The sequence below is a fragment of the Rhinatrema bivittatum genome, chromosome 4 (genome assembly GCF_901001135.1).
Source record: "Rhinatrema bivittatum chromosome 4, aRhiBiv1.1, whole genome shotgun sequence".
NCBI classification, from domain to species: domain Eukaryota; kingdom Metazoa; phylum Chordata; class Amphibia; order Gymnophiona; family Rhinatrematidae; genus Rhinatrema; species Rhinatrema bivittatum.
Window position 1 is genome coordinate 49,213,037 of NC_042618.1, and position 17,378 is coordinate 49,230,414.

Sequence of the window (17,378 nt, forward strand, 5' to 3'; positions counted from 1 at the left end):
ATTAATTATGTTTAGTTTATTCTAAAAATAAACTATAGAATTATTATAAATAAGCAAATAATATATTTTTATTTATAGAGACAGTTTTGAAACCTTCATATAAAATAAATTCTTTGATTGAGAAGCAGACCCTCCAAGCATCTGATTATAGATGATAGTCTTTTGAAGATGTATTTTTGCCACCCTCTAGCTGGGCCATACAGCAGCAGTACTAGAAAAAAAAAATTATTTTAAAGAAAATTCAATTAAAGGCTCAATCTAGAAAAACATGAAGATCCTCTTTCTCAGTTTAGGGCTGGATTTTCTAAGATAGCATGGCTTTCTGAATTCCAGGGTAACGGGGGGCGGGGGGGCGAAGCGGGGGGCGATCCTGCGAAAGCAGGCAGCGATCGCACCACCGCAGTGTTATCACTGCCGGCTTTCGTACTACTGGCGCGCTACTGGCGGCGATAACGGGTCTTACCTTATCGCCAAAAGCAAAGTTACCACCGCATCCGCCCCGACGCCGCCCCAACTCCTCCTCTTCCGGTCCCGACTCCGCCCTTATCTAGCTATCGCGTGCGATATCGATAGAAAATGACCCCCTTAGTTTATTATTGTGAAACTTGCATTATAAAAATCATGTGAATCTATCACCCTTATTCATTTTTCAAACTTTTTTTCCACTTTCATTCAAGTTTTTGCCAAAGTTAGCCGAGCGCCCAACGATTCCTGGTTGACTTTATGTGCCCTTGACACATAGAATCCCTTCTTCTGTTTATTTCCTATAGGGCAGATCCTCCAGAGCCACAAACAGGGCAGGTTTTCAGCATATCCACAATGAATATGCATGAAAAAGATTTGCATGCACAGCCGCCATCGTATGCAAATCTATCTCATGCATTTTCATTGTGGATATCATGAAAACCTGGCCTCTTTGTGGCCCTGGAGGACTGGCATTGGTCACCCCTGCTATAGGGAAACAGGCCAGGCCAGTTAGTTCAGTTCGGTTTAATCTCTGGGCTGTTAGACACATGTCGTCACTGAGCCTTTTGACAGCTGTCCTGCCATTGGTTAATAGTTATAACCATATGTAAATTTCTGTGCCAGAGAAGGAAATTAGACATCATGAAAAAAGTCATTCATCTTCTTGTAATTCTTGTATTTCATTCTTGAGTAGATAATAGAGTTTTAAAGTTTTTAAAAGTGCCTTTTAAGCCACTGCAACTATTGGGGTAGATTTTAAAAGGTTACGCGTGGGCGTACATGTACGCGCACTACCCGGCGCACGCACATGTACACCCAATTTTATAACTTGCACGTGCAAGTTATAAAATCCGGGGTCGGCACGCACAAGGGGGTGCACAATTGTGCACCTTGCGTGCACCGAGCCGCGCTGCCTTCCCCCGTTACCCCTAGCCTGACCTTCCCACCCCTTCCCCTAACCTTTCCTCCCCTTTCAGCTTGGAGAAGAGACGACTGAGGGGGGATATGGTAGAGGTGTTTAAAATCATGAGAGGTCTAGAACGGGTATATGTGAATCGGTTATTTACTCTTTTGGATAGTAGAAAGACTAGGGGGCACTCCATGAAGTTAGCATGGGGCACATTTAAAACTAATCGGAGAAAGTTCTTTTTTTACTCAACGCACAATTAAACTCTGGAATTTGTTGCCAGAGGATGTGGTTAGTGCGGTTAGTATAGCTGTGTTTAAAAAAGGATTGGATAAGTTCTTGGAGGAGAAGTCCATTACCTGCTATTAAGTTCACTTAGGGGCAGGTTTTAAATACTTGCGCGATCGCGTACTTTTGTTCGCGCACCAGGCGCGAACAAAAGTACGCTGGATTTTATAAGATATGCGCGTAGCCACACGTATCTTATAAAATCCGGGGTCAGCGCACGCAAGGGGGTGCACATTTGTGCAACCTGCGCGTGCCGAGCCCAGCGTGGCCTGCCTGTTCCCTCCGAGGCCGCTCCGATTTCGGAGCGGCCTTGGACGGAACTTTTCTTCACCCTCCCCCCACCTTCCCCTACCTAACCCCCCCCCCCACCTTTGTCGGCAAAGTTACGCCTGCTGAAAGCAGGCGTAACTTTGCGCGCATCGGCCGGCAGCCCCGCTCCGTCCTCAGATCCCGGGGGCTGGTCCGGAGGCCTCGACCATGCCCCCGGGCCGGCACCACGCCCCCGGGCCCGCCCCCGAAATGCCACGGCACACCCCCGAAACGCCGCGTCGTTTCGGGAACGCCCCCGGATACGCCCCCTCCCTCCCCTTTTCGAAGCCCCGGGACGTATGCACGTCCCGGGGCTTTACGCGCACCGGCGGCTATGCAAAATAGGTGCGCCAGCGCGCAAGGGCCCTGCGCACATACATCCGGAAGGATGTACGCGCGCGGGCCTTTTAAAATCCGCCCCTTAGAGAATAGCCACTGCCATTAGCAATGGTAACATGGAATAGACTTAGTTTTTGGGTAATTGCCAGGTTCTTGTGGCCTGGTTTTGGCCTCTGTTGGAAACAGGATGCTGGGCTTGATGGACCCTTGGTCTGATCCAGTATGGCATGTTCTTATGTTCTTACTCTAACACCCCCAAAATTTTAATTTTACCTTTTGTGCTTGCCTCCGGGCAGGCGCAAGTTGCGCGCGCCTTTTGTAAAGCCTCGGGACTTACACGCATCTTGGGGCTTTACGCGCGTCACCGGGCCTTTTTAAAATAGGCCCGGCGCGCGTAACATTTTGAAAATCCAGCCATTTATGAATAAATAATTTAGTGTTGCAATGTTGATTCTTACCAGGATTTCATGAAGGCATTCAACTGTACTACATTCTTTCAGTTCATGTACGAATGGACTCAGGGACGGAGATTTTGCAAAGTAAACTATACAATGTGGGGCAGATTTTCAAAGACTTATGCGCTTAGGGGGGTTACGCGCACTGGGCCTATTTTCAAAAGGCCCAGCGGTGCACATAAACGCCTCCCGGGGCTTGGAAAAAGGGATGGGACGTAGACGAGGCGAGGCCAGCGGCCACATTTGCCACTGTGTCAGAGATTGTGTGCCGACAATCGGCCAGCGCACACAACTTGCTCCTGCCTGGAGGCAGGCGCAAAAGGTGAAATAGGGGGGCTAGAGTAGGGCTGGGGGGGGGGAAGTTTAGGGGAAGGGGTGGGAAGGTCAGGCTAGGGGGGAGGGAACGAAGGAAGACTGCGCGGCTCGGCGCACACAAGGTGCACTGACCCTAGATTTTATAACATGCGCGCACATATAGGCCACACACGCTCCTTTTAAAATCTACCCCAGTGATTTTAATGAAAGGGCCATATATTTTGTTATTAAAACACGTAAAAACACAAGAAATAAAATATCTTAAAGACAAAAAAAATAAAATAGGCATGTTTTTGGAAAAAAAGGGGACAATATAGTTAGATTCCAGGGAAATGCAATGATCCAGGAGCTTATGCTGACTGGTGTATTTGGGGTCGGAAAGGATATTTTTTCCATTGTGTTTCAGAATGGACTACAGAGTGACTTTTTTCATCTTCCAAGGTAAAGAGAGCTTTTAAGCAATTAGAAAATGGTTACACTTGACAGACCTCTGGTGTTCTGTCAGCTTAACCAACTGTGTAGTTATGTTTAAAAAATAAATAAATAAAAGTGAGAATAAGATTAAAGAGGAAACAGAGTGAAGAAACAGGTAAGGCATTATTTTGAAGACACAGACTAATACTACAGTCTTAAACAATTTTCCTTTTATATGTTTCTTTCATCTTTCTCAGCTTTTTAATCTTAAAAAACCTTGTGTTTTAATTGTTAAGCTGTTTTACACGAGCAGTAAAACCATTCAGGGTGTTTGTGACATAACATATTCAGAAAGCATGAGGTAAACGATCAGACGGATCTTGAGATGTTGCATAGTAAATGGTCATATTTTTGAGGGTTATTGCTTATTTGAGGGAGTTTTATTTAGTGCGACATTAAAACATGACAACAAGTGCTTTGGTTTCCATTATACCGTGCCTCAGCTGTGCACGGTGCAAGGTCAAAGGCCCAGGAAGTCCAAGCACCTACAAATGTTGTGGTAAACAAATGTTATTTAATTTGAACAGGAAATGTAGAGTACTGGTTAGGGCAGAGTTGTAAATCCAGTCACCAACTTAATCCCCTAACTACCACTTATCTACCTGACCTTGAGCAGGTCATGTAACCTTTCCATCCTCAAACATACACTGTAAACTCCTTAGGAAAGAGACACTGTAACCTGGTAAATTATCTGACAGCACTTTATGTATTAATAATACTACACAAATAAGGACTACTAATGCTTTAATTTAAAGAATGTTTAACTTTGAACACATAATTGATTATAAATGATATTTAAATAATATTGGCTGAAATTCACTGGAGGATGGTTTTACCCCATCCTTTCCCAGCCTGTGCCTCACTCCCACAGCTACTGCCTTCTTCTCGCTAGGCAGCGTGGAAAGTAAATTAGCTTTTCCCTTCTATGATTTCTCTTTTTATACAGAAGTCAGATTTCCAGGTTCATTGTCCTTTCTTGGCTCTCTGCTCTGCAGTTCTCCTCTCCAGTTTCACAAGGCTGGGGCATTCTCTATTACACCAATTACTCTACCCCCTGATACTGGAGTTCTTTCATGCTGAGTGACAGAGGAACAAAGCGGAAAACGAACCCCAGTGGCAACTGTATTCCGAGCAGCTGTCATATACAATGTCCAAGCAACCTGAACAGGGAGCACACAAACGCCTGGCATACTGCAGAAGGATCTCTAGTTGTGAAGAAGTGAAGGGAAAGCCAGAGATCTACTGGGGTCTGCGGTATTGCACCAGAAATGAAACTGTGAAGGGGAGACGCGCCTCATGGTTCTCATCTATCATTATATCCCGTTTCTCTGCTGAGGAGATGGGCAGGCAGGGTGATGTAATGCACGAGCTAATTTTAGGCACATAAGCCTGGTATGAGTATTGATTAGGGACAACAAAATAATGCTCTGTATTTTCAGCTGATTCATTTTACTTTCCATCTAGCAACATGATTCTAATTTATGTTAAAATTATTTTTAAAGGTGCTTTTAAAGACCGCATTTGCCATGACATGCCAGAGTGCATCTACTCTCTCTCTCCTGAATAGCCTTATAAAAGCACCTTTGCTGTTTTCTAACTCACAAAAATGTAGAACGGGTTTTGTGACTCAGGATACAAGTTACACACATAAATTTGAGTAGATACATAGGATTTATTGATGCATTGTGCTAACATTTCCACTGGATACCAACAAACTGTACAAAAATATATGAAAGCTAATTATGGGAACATTTTCCTCCTTTTGCTGCTCTAATCAAGTAGAACACAGATCTAAAAAATGTATTGGGGTTCTAGACATTCATGAGATTGTTTCTAATATCCAGACCATTTGTAAAATCTAAGGCAAAATTCTAAACAGAAATGATTAATTCTGTATGAAAGCTAAAAGTAAGCATGCGGACTGCACTCCTTTCAATTTAAAGAGGAAGCTGATGCCTTTGGAAAATAAAACAGCAAAAAAGCAAGAGAAATGTCCAGATACTATTGCAACAGCTGACTATCTCATGAATTGTAGGAAGACATTTGTATCCATATTTATTACAGATAATCTGAGAAGCATCGCTTGTGTCTTTCCCTCTAGTAGCCACGCTTTTAGGAATTTATCTGTAAGTCACAATTGCATATGGATTTTATTTTAATTGCATAAGTTACTCATCATTTGAAAGAAAAAAATACCATAGAGCGTAACTCTAGTTTGTGTCTGGTGGAGCAAAGATGAAATAGCATGGAATTTGTAGAAAAGCATTGATTTTAGTGTACAAGAAGATGCTAGGGATGTGCATTCATTTTAAATTAATGTGCATTCTGAACCAAAAATGGTCATTTTCATTTTGTTTCATTAAATCTGAAGCAACTCAAAAATGGCCCTGAAAAATCCAAACAATGTTATTTTTATTTGCTTTGCAAAACAGTATGTGCTGTTTGCAAATACTATTTTCCAAAACATAAAAATGGATCAAAATGAAAAACCAAAACCCCTGAAACAGATTTCAGAGAAATAAAATGCCCAAAAAGCCCCCCCCCCCCAAAAAAAAAGTAAACCAAAGCAAAGATGTTGACCATGCACATCTCTATTAGATACCAAGACTTTATTTCTGGATTTAAAGTTTTTAGAGCAAGATAAATTGTTTTAAAAAGCATAGGGTACGCCACTGATTCCCTTGTGAAAAAAATAAAAGATAAACTTGTGCTTTTTGGAGTTTAACTGAACATGAACATTTTATTTATGAAAAAATAAAATGCCAAATTGACTACGAATGTGCCACTAATATACAGTGTTACTAAACTAGGTACAGAGAAGTTCACTGTTGTGTTTTGTAGGTGATCCCATGCAAAGAAGATAGGTCCGGGCAAGGAACGAGCAAGGAACTCTTCTCGGGCTCAGATGAAACTGGCATATGAAGAGGATCAGGTGTAAGCCAGGAAGAAGCTATTCTCTATTTTCCACTGGCATATCATGTTTTTAGTATGAAGGTAGTGACAATGTATGCAGCTGGTTACTCAGGGAATGCCTGAACAGTCTCAGGGTTCTCCAAGAATTAGGTTTAAGACACGTGGTAGTGGGACTTCAGTCTGGTGCAGCCACCGCCATGTAAAGGACACCGTTCCTTAGCTAAAACTTCCTGTCACTTGACTCCCTATAGCTGCAGACACACTCAGCAGGATGTGGCTCCAAAGTGGTCTTGACCTTATTTACAGGAAGAATAATATTCAAATGGCCTGCATTCCACAGGAAACAATGAGTTGTAACAGTTCTCAGTTTTTGTGAAGAGTAACTGAACAGTAATAGAAGAACTGAAAAAAAAAGGACTCCTCATGCAATTCTCTCTCTTCTACACAGTACATTTCACAGTTGGGAAACTGAAAGTTGGGGGACGCCGATCTCACACTTTAATCACCGCAAGAGACAGAAATAAGGCGGTTCTTTCAGCAGTAGTCCACTTCCCTTTCTGGGTGCCAGTTCACACTAAGAACTTTACTCCAGTTTGTACTTTGCTGGAAGTGTCCCCACTGTACCCTTACTTTTGGTTGCAGACTTGGATAGGTCTCCCGGCGAGAAGGAACTATACGTGCTTGAGCGTCATGAGCCTTACGAGGCTTGCCAGGGAGCAAGCAGCTTCCACTTGGGCCAGTAAAACTGACAGTAAACTTCTTCCTCCAAAAAGCCATGGCAACTGCTTCTCCTGTCAGACTCTGCACCTTTTACCCCCACGCTGCAGATTCTGAGGCTGTTCACTGCTGAACTCACGGACTTACCCCCTGGATTCATCACTCCGCTATAAATATAGCGAAATGATGAGCCGCGGCCAGAAAAGGGGCAGGGGAGGGCAATAGTGAGCAGCCGGCCGGATCACAGCGTTACATTTTCGCCCGCCGCAGTTACAGCTGCGCTGCACGCTGTCGCCCCCTTAGCACCAATGAAATAGGTGTAGCTATTTCCGGCGTTACTGCGGGCAATAATGTGCGCTATATTATCAACCTCAGCGCCACAGCCCCCTACTTTGCCTAAACCCTCCCAAACTTCTCTCTTTTCCCTAATTTGAATGTTCACGCTGCGATGTGGTAGTTATCACGTGCATTAGGGCATTTATCACATGCGATAACGGCCCAGAGCAATCTGATGAATGGACCCCGATAGGCACTATCCAGAACTTTCTCAAGACTCACTCACTCACCATTAAATAAAAACCACTCAGAGTCTCTAACACAGGAGTCTACTGTCAGAGAAGTGGGACATAATTAATCTTACCTATGGGTTATATGTAGGACAGTGGTATTCACTCCCAACCTTCGAGGGCTGCAAAAAATGTTGGGTTTTCAGGATAACCCTAATGAATATGCATGAGATATTTGCATGCACATTGCCTCCATTATTCAGAGGGATAGCCATGTTAGTCTGGTGTAGCAAAAACGACACAAGGTAGGTGGCACCTTATAGACTAACCAGTTTATTGAGGCATGAGCTTTCAAGGCCAGAGTCCACTTCATCAGATGCATGAAGTAAAGTATAGAGGTATAGAGAATATTCATCAGATAGGTGGTATGCAAACCTACCCGATGCATATTCATTAGCGATAGCCTGAAAATCCAACCTATTTGCAGCCCCTCAAAGGCCACGAGTATGCACATAACCTAAAAGTGCTTTCAGTCAATCAGAAATCTTCTTCACCCCTGCCTATTTTATAAGGAATTTTAACACATTCTAGATGGAGGCAAGACCATGAACCAAAAACATTCAACAGCAGGAAAGGACAGCAGCATCTTTGAATGAATATCTTGGTGTATATTAGGGATATGCAGCCATAAAGATTTTGTTTTGTTTTTTAAATTTGTTTCATTTTTATTATTTGTTTTGATTTTTTTTAGTTTCTTTTTGTTTTGGCGCACACTAAATCGCGTTAGTGTGCACTAATTCAATTTAGAGTGCACTGCAAACAAAAACAAAAAAAATGAATTCACATCCCTAGTGTGTTTTACATTTAAAAAAAAAAAAAAATGTCCTGGGACCAAAAATATGTATTTTTATTGCTGAAATAAAAAGCAACATATTTAGGGGTAGATTTTCAAAGAAGCGCGTTTGCGTCCATGTGCGCGTTACCCGGCGCGCACACATGAACACCCCGATTTTATAACATGCGCGCGCAAGGGGGTGCATACTTGTGCATTCTGCGCACGCCAACACCCGTGGCCTTCCTCATTTCCCTCCCAGTCCGCTCCAATTTTGGAGCGGCCTGAGAGGGAACTTCCCAACCCCCTACACTAACCTCCCTTTCCCTTCCCCACCCACCCCCTAGCCCTAACCTAGCCCCCCCCCCCCCCCCCCCAAACCTTTATCTTACCTTTTGTGCCTGCCTCAGGGCATGCGATCCCCCCCCCCCCCCCGGCACAGCAGGGGGCCTCTAGCCACACCCGCCCCTTCCCCCCCCCCACAAGCCCCCAGGACTTACACCCGTAAGAGGAGCTAAAACAAAGACAGAATCCACAAGAGAAGTGGCTGGAGAGAGGATGCCAATCTCTTAGGAAAGCCCTGATCTCCTGGGAGGCGTAGGAACCCCCACTTGTGAGATGTTTCCAGTCAGTGAAGACACTTAGAACAACGAGTAAAAGAGGATCCCCCTAACACACAATGATACGGTTCCTCTGGAAAAGACAGGATTCACTGGATAGTAATGCAACAGAAAATAAACCAGAAGATCCATTCCCTGGGTAAGTCACATGCTTTAAAATCCTGGAGCTTTACTCCGAGTAGTATAGTTGAAGTGCCAAGTCTCTAAGACCTAAGGAGGTGGCTTCTGCTCACAGTAACTTTGCAGGGAGGGGAAGTACAGAAAATAAAAGGAGGACAAGAGTCATGTGATAGGAGAGGAAGAGGAGGAGAGGAAAGAGAAGGGAACAGCCTTGGGGTAAGATGAGACATGGTGGTATAGACAGAAAGATGAGGATTCAGGCAGAAATGATGGGCGTAAGGAAACCTGGAAACAGAACTACAACAGTTCGCACAGGAAAAGACAATACATTGAACAAAGGAGACAAGAGTCAAGATGGTGAGCAGCCATTAAGAATTAAGCTAAGAACACTGAAGGTTGGAAAAAACATGTAATTACTTTCTGACAAATACAATTCTTTCAGTGTAGCAATCACTGCTATGCAAAAAATTAAAACTTCAAAGCAAAATATTCCCTGATGATTTTTTTGGATACCATGTAATACAACTGCAAAAAACAAAACAAAAAACAAAAACCCCCCAAAAAACAACCAAGGGTCAACTTCAACAATAAATAACATCAATTTATAGTATTGCTAGAGATTCAGCTGATATCTCAATAATACTATAAAATGAATTTTTTAAATGATGGTTTTATGTTTAATGCATGTTTAAATGGTCTAATGCGTGAGGATATGTTGTAGTTCTAGTAGTCTACTAAGAGTCCACTTTTCACAGGAAAACTGTGGCTGGCAGGTCCCTAGTTTAAAGTAATATTTCCCAACCAGTGTGCCTTCAGATCTGATCACATATGCCACAGAAGTTACCACTGCCTGATGATCACATCTAGGCCGGCATCAGGGCTCTCTGTTCTCAGCGCTGCACAGCAACAAGAGTCACCCAGTGGTGGCTGCTAAACCTGTAGAAGCTCCTTTCTGAAGACATGTATAATCATGCATGCCTTCTCTTCCTAGCTACAGAATGAGCCCTGGAGTTTGGTAATTATTAATGGTAGCATACAGGGCACAGACAGTGCAGCACACACACTGCACACAGCACCTTCTCTGATTCCCCCCTCCCAAGCCCCTCCCTTTCAGTCCTATTCCCAGGCTGAATGTGATGGGGAGATTGTGACTCACTTTCAGGCCGATGCAATACCGTATGCTCAGGCTGGCGCACAAGTTAACTTGCGGTTGTCCGCACATTTTGGATGTACGTCCATAACCCCTGTTCAATAAGGGGATCAGCGCGTCCAAACCAGGGTGTGGCTAATAGCTCTCATCACATGAAAATGCCATGTTGATGAGGCTATTAACCAATACCCGCGATGTAAAAAATAACCATGCGTCTGACGTGCACATTTTAATCCTCAAAAATTAACGCCAGCCCCGGAGCTGGTGTTAAGTCTTGAGGAGCCCCAAAAGTAGAACAGAAATAAGCCGGAGGAACCACAGAATGCAGCAACATGAAAAAAAAAATATATATATATGTCTTGACAGTGGTGAGGTAAAATTGAGTGGCCATTTTCCTAACCCACACACAGCCTCGTCTCCCTGGCGCCCGATGACGAGGAGCTGCTAGGGACCACAATTTCCCCTAGTGCCTCCTTTTTAATGCAGCGGCTCATTAGCCTACTGCACTGCGCGTCCGGGAGAGGTGGATGGGCGGGCGTTAGGAAAGCGAGTGCTCAATCATGAGTGCCCGTTTCCCCCTATGCATCGGCCTGTTTGAGTTAAGGGAGCAGCAGCAGTGAAGTAGCTCTGGCAGCCACATTCGGCAGCCAAAGTAACTGAGCTCTCTTCCTGCACCACACTGATTTCTCCCTTCTCTGGAACTTGTGCTGTATATAGGGAACCGGTCCATTGTGACAAGTTCATGTGTGTCTCTGCTCCCTCTCTCCTTTTGTTTTAAAATTTGGAAGGTGGGGTTTTCAGTGCTTCCCTAGCTCTTCTTTTGGTCATATGAATCCTCTCCATGTCCTCACTGCCTGCCCTGTGGAGGCTGATGTGCCATACAGCATTTTGGTTAAAGTGGGTGCGCTCTGAGCTTGCAAAGGTTGGGAAACACTGCTTTAAAGGACAAACAAAAAGGTGTTGTACATGAGCTTTAGAGACTACACAGGTCCCTTCTTCAACCGTGTGTGAGGGTGTATGAGAATGTTAGATAATTCCATCTGGTGCTTTAAAAGAAAAAAAAATATCCAAAATGCTTTCATTTAAACTGGAAAAATGTTAATAAAATGTTACCGCATTCATCTCACAAAAGACACTGGCTAAACTATAGTCTCCAGGAATAAATAAGTCGAGTCATTGTTTATTTGTGGCACGCCTTTCCAACAGGAGAGTTCAAGGCGTGTTGCAGGGTTCAGGTAAAATATTACAGAAGGGCTCGATTCAGCAGCACATATACTAAAATATTACAGAATACAATATGCCGATATGATAGCATTAAATGAAGGAGAACTTCATAATAATAGATCTCATTCACCAGTCTATATAATTATTTATTTATTTTTGAATTCTATGAGTGTTCTACAGAACTGCCTGTAACAGTGTCCTAGACAAGGTTGAAATTTAATTCCTGGAGATTTCAGGACAATCCAAATGCATCAAAATCCTCTAATGCATACTCTTATCATGTTATTTTGCATTCTTAAAACACCTGTAATTTTTACATTCAATAGTTTCTTAGACTGTTTTTTTTTTTTTTGTTTTTTTTTTTACTAATTAGTTGCAAAATCTCTTCCAGTTCATGATTAAGGCATTGTCCCTTACAAGGCAACCACGTACACAAAAATAAAAAAGCGGGACTGGCCAACGTGCCAGCCTAACTGCTAATCCAATTGGCCAGGTGCCCGCAGGAGCTTCGGAGTGCCCACGCCTACTATTTACACAGCCCTCGTAGGAGCCCTGCAGAGGCTGGCAGTGCGCCAGGCAGTACAGGATATGAAAGAGCCTAGCCCGCAGGAACCGCCTTCCCACCCCTATGAGGCGGCAGCGGTGTTTCCCGTGCTAAGCCCGTCTGTACAGCGCCCTCCCCCCCCCGCCCCAGTACAAGTTAGGGACAATCAGGGCGCCCGGACCTGATCCGTCCTAGCCCCACTTCCTTCCTGGCGCCGTCCACGCACAACCCACGGTGGTTTGTGCGGCGAAGAGCGTAAGACGGCCCCTCGGCTCGGCCGCCCGCCCTCGTTTCCCTGGCCGATGATTAATATTGCTGTCGTTTTACACCTCGGCGCTCGCAAACACGGGCACGAGTTCTGCGAGAGGCCGCGCGGCCGGCCTCGGCCTTTCGTGGTTTTTTGTTTGCCACGCCCGCCGGGGGGAAGGCGAGCGGCGGGCCGGGAGGAGCGCGCGCTCACCTGTACGTAGTGCAGCCGGAAGGGTCTCAGGTACTGCGAGGAGTCGCAGGGAGCGATGGCCAGCAGCTCGATCCGCTCCATGTCGACCGAGGGAGGGAGGGAGGGGGGGGTTAGTAGGGGAACAAGACCGAGCGCAGAGAGAAAGCGCAACGGGGAGGAAGGCCCTCGCCGACACTGGGCACAGCCCTGAGCTTCAGGAAGCGAGAAGGAGCCAATACCGACCCTCAGCCGCCGGATCCTCCGCCGGTGCAAGGGAGGAAGCAGCCCCGCCTGTCAGCACGACCGCTCCTGACTCATAATTAAATCATAATGTTTAGGCACCACAAGGATTTTTCCCTCATCCTGTAGCATTTAGTTAGGTATTGAAATGGGGCTCATTTGCCATAAGACCTGTGCAATTTTTTTTTTTTTTTAATCAGGTTGCCTCAGGTACCCGTTTAGAGATCTGTGTATTGAAGTGCATTAAGACCGACATTGTAAACACTTGCACTGGAGAAAGTGCAGAGAAGGGCGACCAAAACGATAAGGGACATGGAACGGCTCCCTTATGAGGAAAGGCTAAAGAAGTTAGGGCTGTTCCGTTTGGTGAAGAGAGGACTGAGGTGGGAAGAGGTCTACAAAATCATGAAAGAATTTACTCTGGAAGATAATAGAAGGACTAGGTTAGCAAGTAGCTCATTTAAAACAAATCAAAGCAATTCTATTTCAGCGCATAGTTAAGTTCTGGGATTCATTGCCAGAGGATGTGGTTAAGGCAGTTAGTGTAACTGGGTTTTAAAAAAAGGTTTGGATAATTTCCTAGAGCACAAAACCATAAACTACTATTAATCCATAAGGAATTGCAACTTGAGACCTATTTAATGTTTGGTTACATGCCATGTACAATTATGAAAGTAATGATTTGCAGAACACAGTAGTGTTACAATGCCTGTATGAGAGACAGTCCTCTGCATCTTAGGTTTTAACATACTAACCAGCCCAAAGTGAAAAGTCTGGTTAGCACAGGGAAACTTCTTTTCCTCTTGCCCAAAACAGATCAGGCCTGCCCATCCCCTGAATCTAAGAAGGGACCTTGGTGGCCACACATCCTTAACTGGCCCTGATCCTACCTTTGCGAAAGCCCTCAAACCCATCCTCATCCTGGAACTGACATACGAGGTGTTGGGCTCCCCCACCCATGAAAACCAAAACAGATCTTCAGGACCCCCATGGCCCCCAGTACCAATACTGACATACTGCGCTGCTCCACCAGCAGGAGTCAAGCATACTGGTTCCGTGTGGAATTATATTACAGCACACAAAGTGAAATGCTTCACCTGCAAATCTTAGACCTGAGTCATCAGTAAAATCATTTAGGAAGTACCTTTTTGTTTACTCAAACTTTTGGAAGTAGATAATGTTTTTTGATCTAGCTCACAGGGTTATTAATCAAATCGCGTTAGGGCCTTATCATAGGTGTTAGGGTCCTAGCGCCCACGATAACGCCATAGTACATGCGATAATTCATTGTGAGATCTGTATGCAAATTCAAAAAATTTAGGCCTAGATTCATCATTTTGCTATAAATTTCACATGAATAGCACCTGAGATTAAAAAAAAAAGGTGCAGTTAGGCTAAGTTCTCATTGTACCATTGTAGGAGGGTCAACAAGTAATTTGAGGTGAAGTTTTGGTGGTTGTCTGGGGCAATTTTACATGTACATTCAGAGGTATGAACAGCACAGTCACATCAGTGAAGATTTGATGTGATTAAGGGTACACAAAGATGAGATTTGTAGAATATACTCTCAACCTAGTTTGATGCAGGTCAAGAGTACAATGTACAAATCTCATCTTTGTGTACCTTTCCTCACTCCAAATCGCATATTCATATGGGGCGGATTTTAAAAGGCCCGCGCGCGTAAATCCTTCCGGATTTACGTGCGCAGGGCCCTGGCGCGCCTAAGTCCCGGGGCTTTCAAAAAGGGGAGGGAGGGGGTGTGTCCGGGGGCGTTCCCGAAATGACGTGGTGTTTCGGGGGCGGGCCCGGGGGGCGTGGTGCCGGCCCGGGGGCGTGGTTGAGGCCTCCGGACCAGCCCCCGGGACCGGAGGAAGGAGCGGGGCTGCCGACCGACGCGCGCAAAGTTACGCCTGCTTTCAGCAGGCGTAACTTTGCCGACAAAGGTAGGGGGGGGTTTAGATAGGGCCGGGGGGGTGGGTTAGGGAGGGGAAGGTGGGGGGAGGGCGAAGAAAAGTTCCCTCCGAGGCCGCTCCGAAATCAGAGCGGCCTCGGAGGAAACAGGCAGCGCGTGCTGGGCTCGGCGCGCGCAGGTTGCACAAATGTGCACCCCCTTGCGCTTGCCGACCCCGGATTTTATAAGATACGCGCGGCTACGCACGTATCTTATAAAATCCAGCGTACTTTTGTTCGCGCCTGGTGTGCGAACAAAAGTACACAATCGCGTAGTTTTTAAAGATCTACCCCTGAGTTACTAGTTGACTTTCCATCATGGTTATAATAAATCTCTTATATAATGTGATAAATTGCTCCTTTTTTCCCTTTTAATCATGGGTGTTGTGAGAGAGAGACTGTCAGAGAAACAATCTGTAAGGCTCTCATAGTTGTCAAGTATTACATCTCTATAGGAGGGCCATCTAATAGCTCGAGGTGAGGTGGTGGTTTAGCGTTAAGGGGCCAGTTTTCCATGCAGAGTGAAATGTACGAGCAGCACAGTACACATCAGTGAAGATTTGATGTGATTTGGAGTGGGGAAAGGTACACAAAGATAACATTTCTACTATGTTCTCTCACCCTAGTTTGATGCACTCTATAACAGGGTACCATCAAGCTAGGTCGAGATAACATAGTACAAAATTTCATCTTTGTGAGACTTTCCTCACTCCAAATTATGTCAAATCTTCACCGAGGTGTACTGTGCTGTAGGGATGTGAATCGTTTTTTGACAATTTAAAATATCGTCCGATATATTTTAAATCGTCAAAAATCGTTAGAGGCGATATTTAATAGGAATTCCCCCGATTTATCGTCAAAAATCGTAAATCGGGGGGAGGGGAAGGGGGAGGGCGGGAAAACCGGCACACTAAAACAACCCTAAAACCCACCCCGACCCTTTAAAATAAATCCCCCACCCTCCCGAACCCCCCCAAAATGCCTTAAATTACCTGGGGTCCAGGTGTGATCTTTTACTCTCGGGCCTCCGGTGCGTTGTGGAAATGGCGCCGGCGCTACCTTTGCCCTGTCATATGACAGGGCAAAGGTAGCGCCGGCTACCTTTGCAAAGGTAGCGCCGGCAAAATGGTAGCGCCGGCAAAATGGCGCCGGCCATACGCTGTATGGCCGGCGCCATTTTGTATGGCGGACCCCCGCTGGACTTTTGGCAAGACTTGTGGGTGTCAGGAGGCCCCCCCAAGCTGGCCAAAAGTCCCTGGGGGTTCAGCGGGGGTCCGGGAGCGATCTCCTACGCTCCTGACGTCGGGGAATAAAAAACAAAATGGCGCCGGCGCTACCTTTGCCCTGTCATATGACAGGGCAAAGGTAGCGCCGGCGCCATTTCTACAACGCACTGGAGGCTCGAGAGTAAAAGATCACATCGGGACCCCAGGTAATTTAAGGCATTTTGGGGGTGTTCGGGAGGGTGGGGGATTTATTTTAAAGGGTTGGGGTGGGTTTTAGGGATGTTTTAGTGTGCCGGTTTTCCCGCTCACCCCCGATTTACGATTTACACGATATTTAAAGAAACAAAACCGCGACGATCCGATTCCTTCCCCCCCCAGCCGAAATCGATCGTTAAGACGATCGATCACACGATTCACATCGCTACTGTGCTGTTCGTACGTCTCACTCTGCATGAAAAACTGGCCCCTAAACCCTAAACCAACACCTCACCTTGAGCTATTAGATGCCCCTTCTATAGGCATATAAATAGTTGCATGCTGGGAGGGACTCCCCAGCTGCTCGCTCTCTCTCCCTCCCTCCCGCCCCCCCCCCCCCCCCCCCCCCCCCCCCACCACCATCCAAGCCCAGAAATGGCTGAAATGCAGTTCAAAAAATTTATCACAAATGGCATTACTCCCGTTTTGGTCATATCGCACAACTTAACACTAGGGAAAAAGGTGTAGTTATTTCCAGCGTTAAAGCTATGCGACAGCATGCATTATGCTATCACATGGTGTGATATTGCCCCTCATTTTCATAAATCCCTCCCTAATCCCACCCCTTGCCAAAATGTGCATTCACGCCATGCACACGCATTATTAACGCACGTATTAACGCATTATCGCGTGTGTAAATGCCATATCGCATTTTGATGAATGACCCTGTTAGTTTGGTAACTTGTTTTATGTGTGTTAATTATTTTATGTCAGTTTTTATGAATGTAGTTTTGTAAATTACCTAGGGTGGATAATCGAGATATACATAAATACTATGTACAGACATATGTACAGAAGATAAAATGCTGCCACTGGTGGTTTTCTGCCAGGCCATCAGCCCGGAACCTTTTTTGAACTTATTTCCTTTTCCCCATCAGCAAAAAATGGCAGATGGAAGCTTAACCTGGTGCCTTCTGTTTTTTCCTTTAAGAAAATTACTACTGTGCTACACCCCTGTTTAACTCACACCCGTCCTTCACACTGTACCACCCCAAACACTTACAAGAAGGTAGGCAGACTGGATGGGATTTGTGGTCTTTAACCACCATCATTTTCTGTGTTTTGTGGCATAACTAAAATGTAACAAAAA

The 17,378-nt window shown here is 45.2% G+C and overlaps 1 protein-coding gene across 1 annotated transcript in view; it reads right to left on the minus strand.

The window, feature by feature from the left end:
- The window catches only part of NUDT14 (nudix hydrolase 14), a 177,772-nt gene extending 164,882 nt beyond the window's left edge, over positions 1-12,890 (minus strand). The window contains exon 1 of the mRNA XM_029598096.1: positions 12,639-12,890. Coding sequence (XP_029453956.1) covers positions 12,639-12,719 — 81 coding nt within the window. The 5' untranslated portion in view covers positions 12,720-12,890. The remainder of the gene's footprint in view (positions 1-12,638) is intronic.
- Between the last annotated feature and the right edge of the window lie 4,488 nt (positions 12,891-17,378).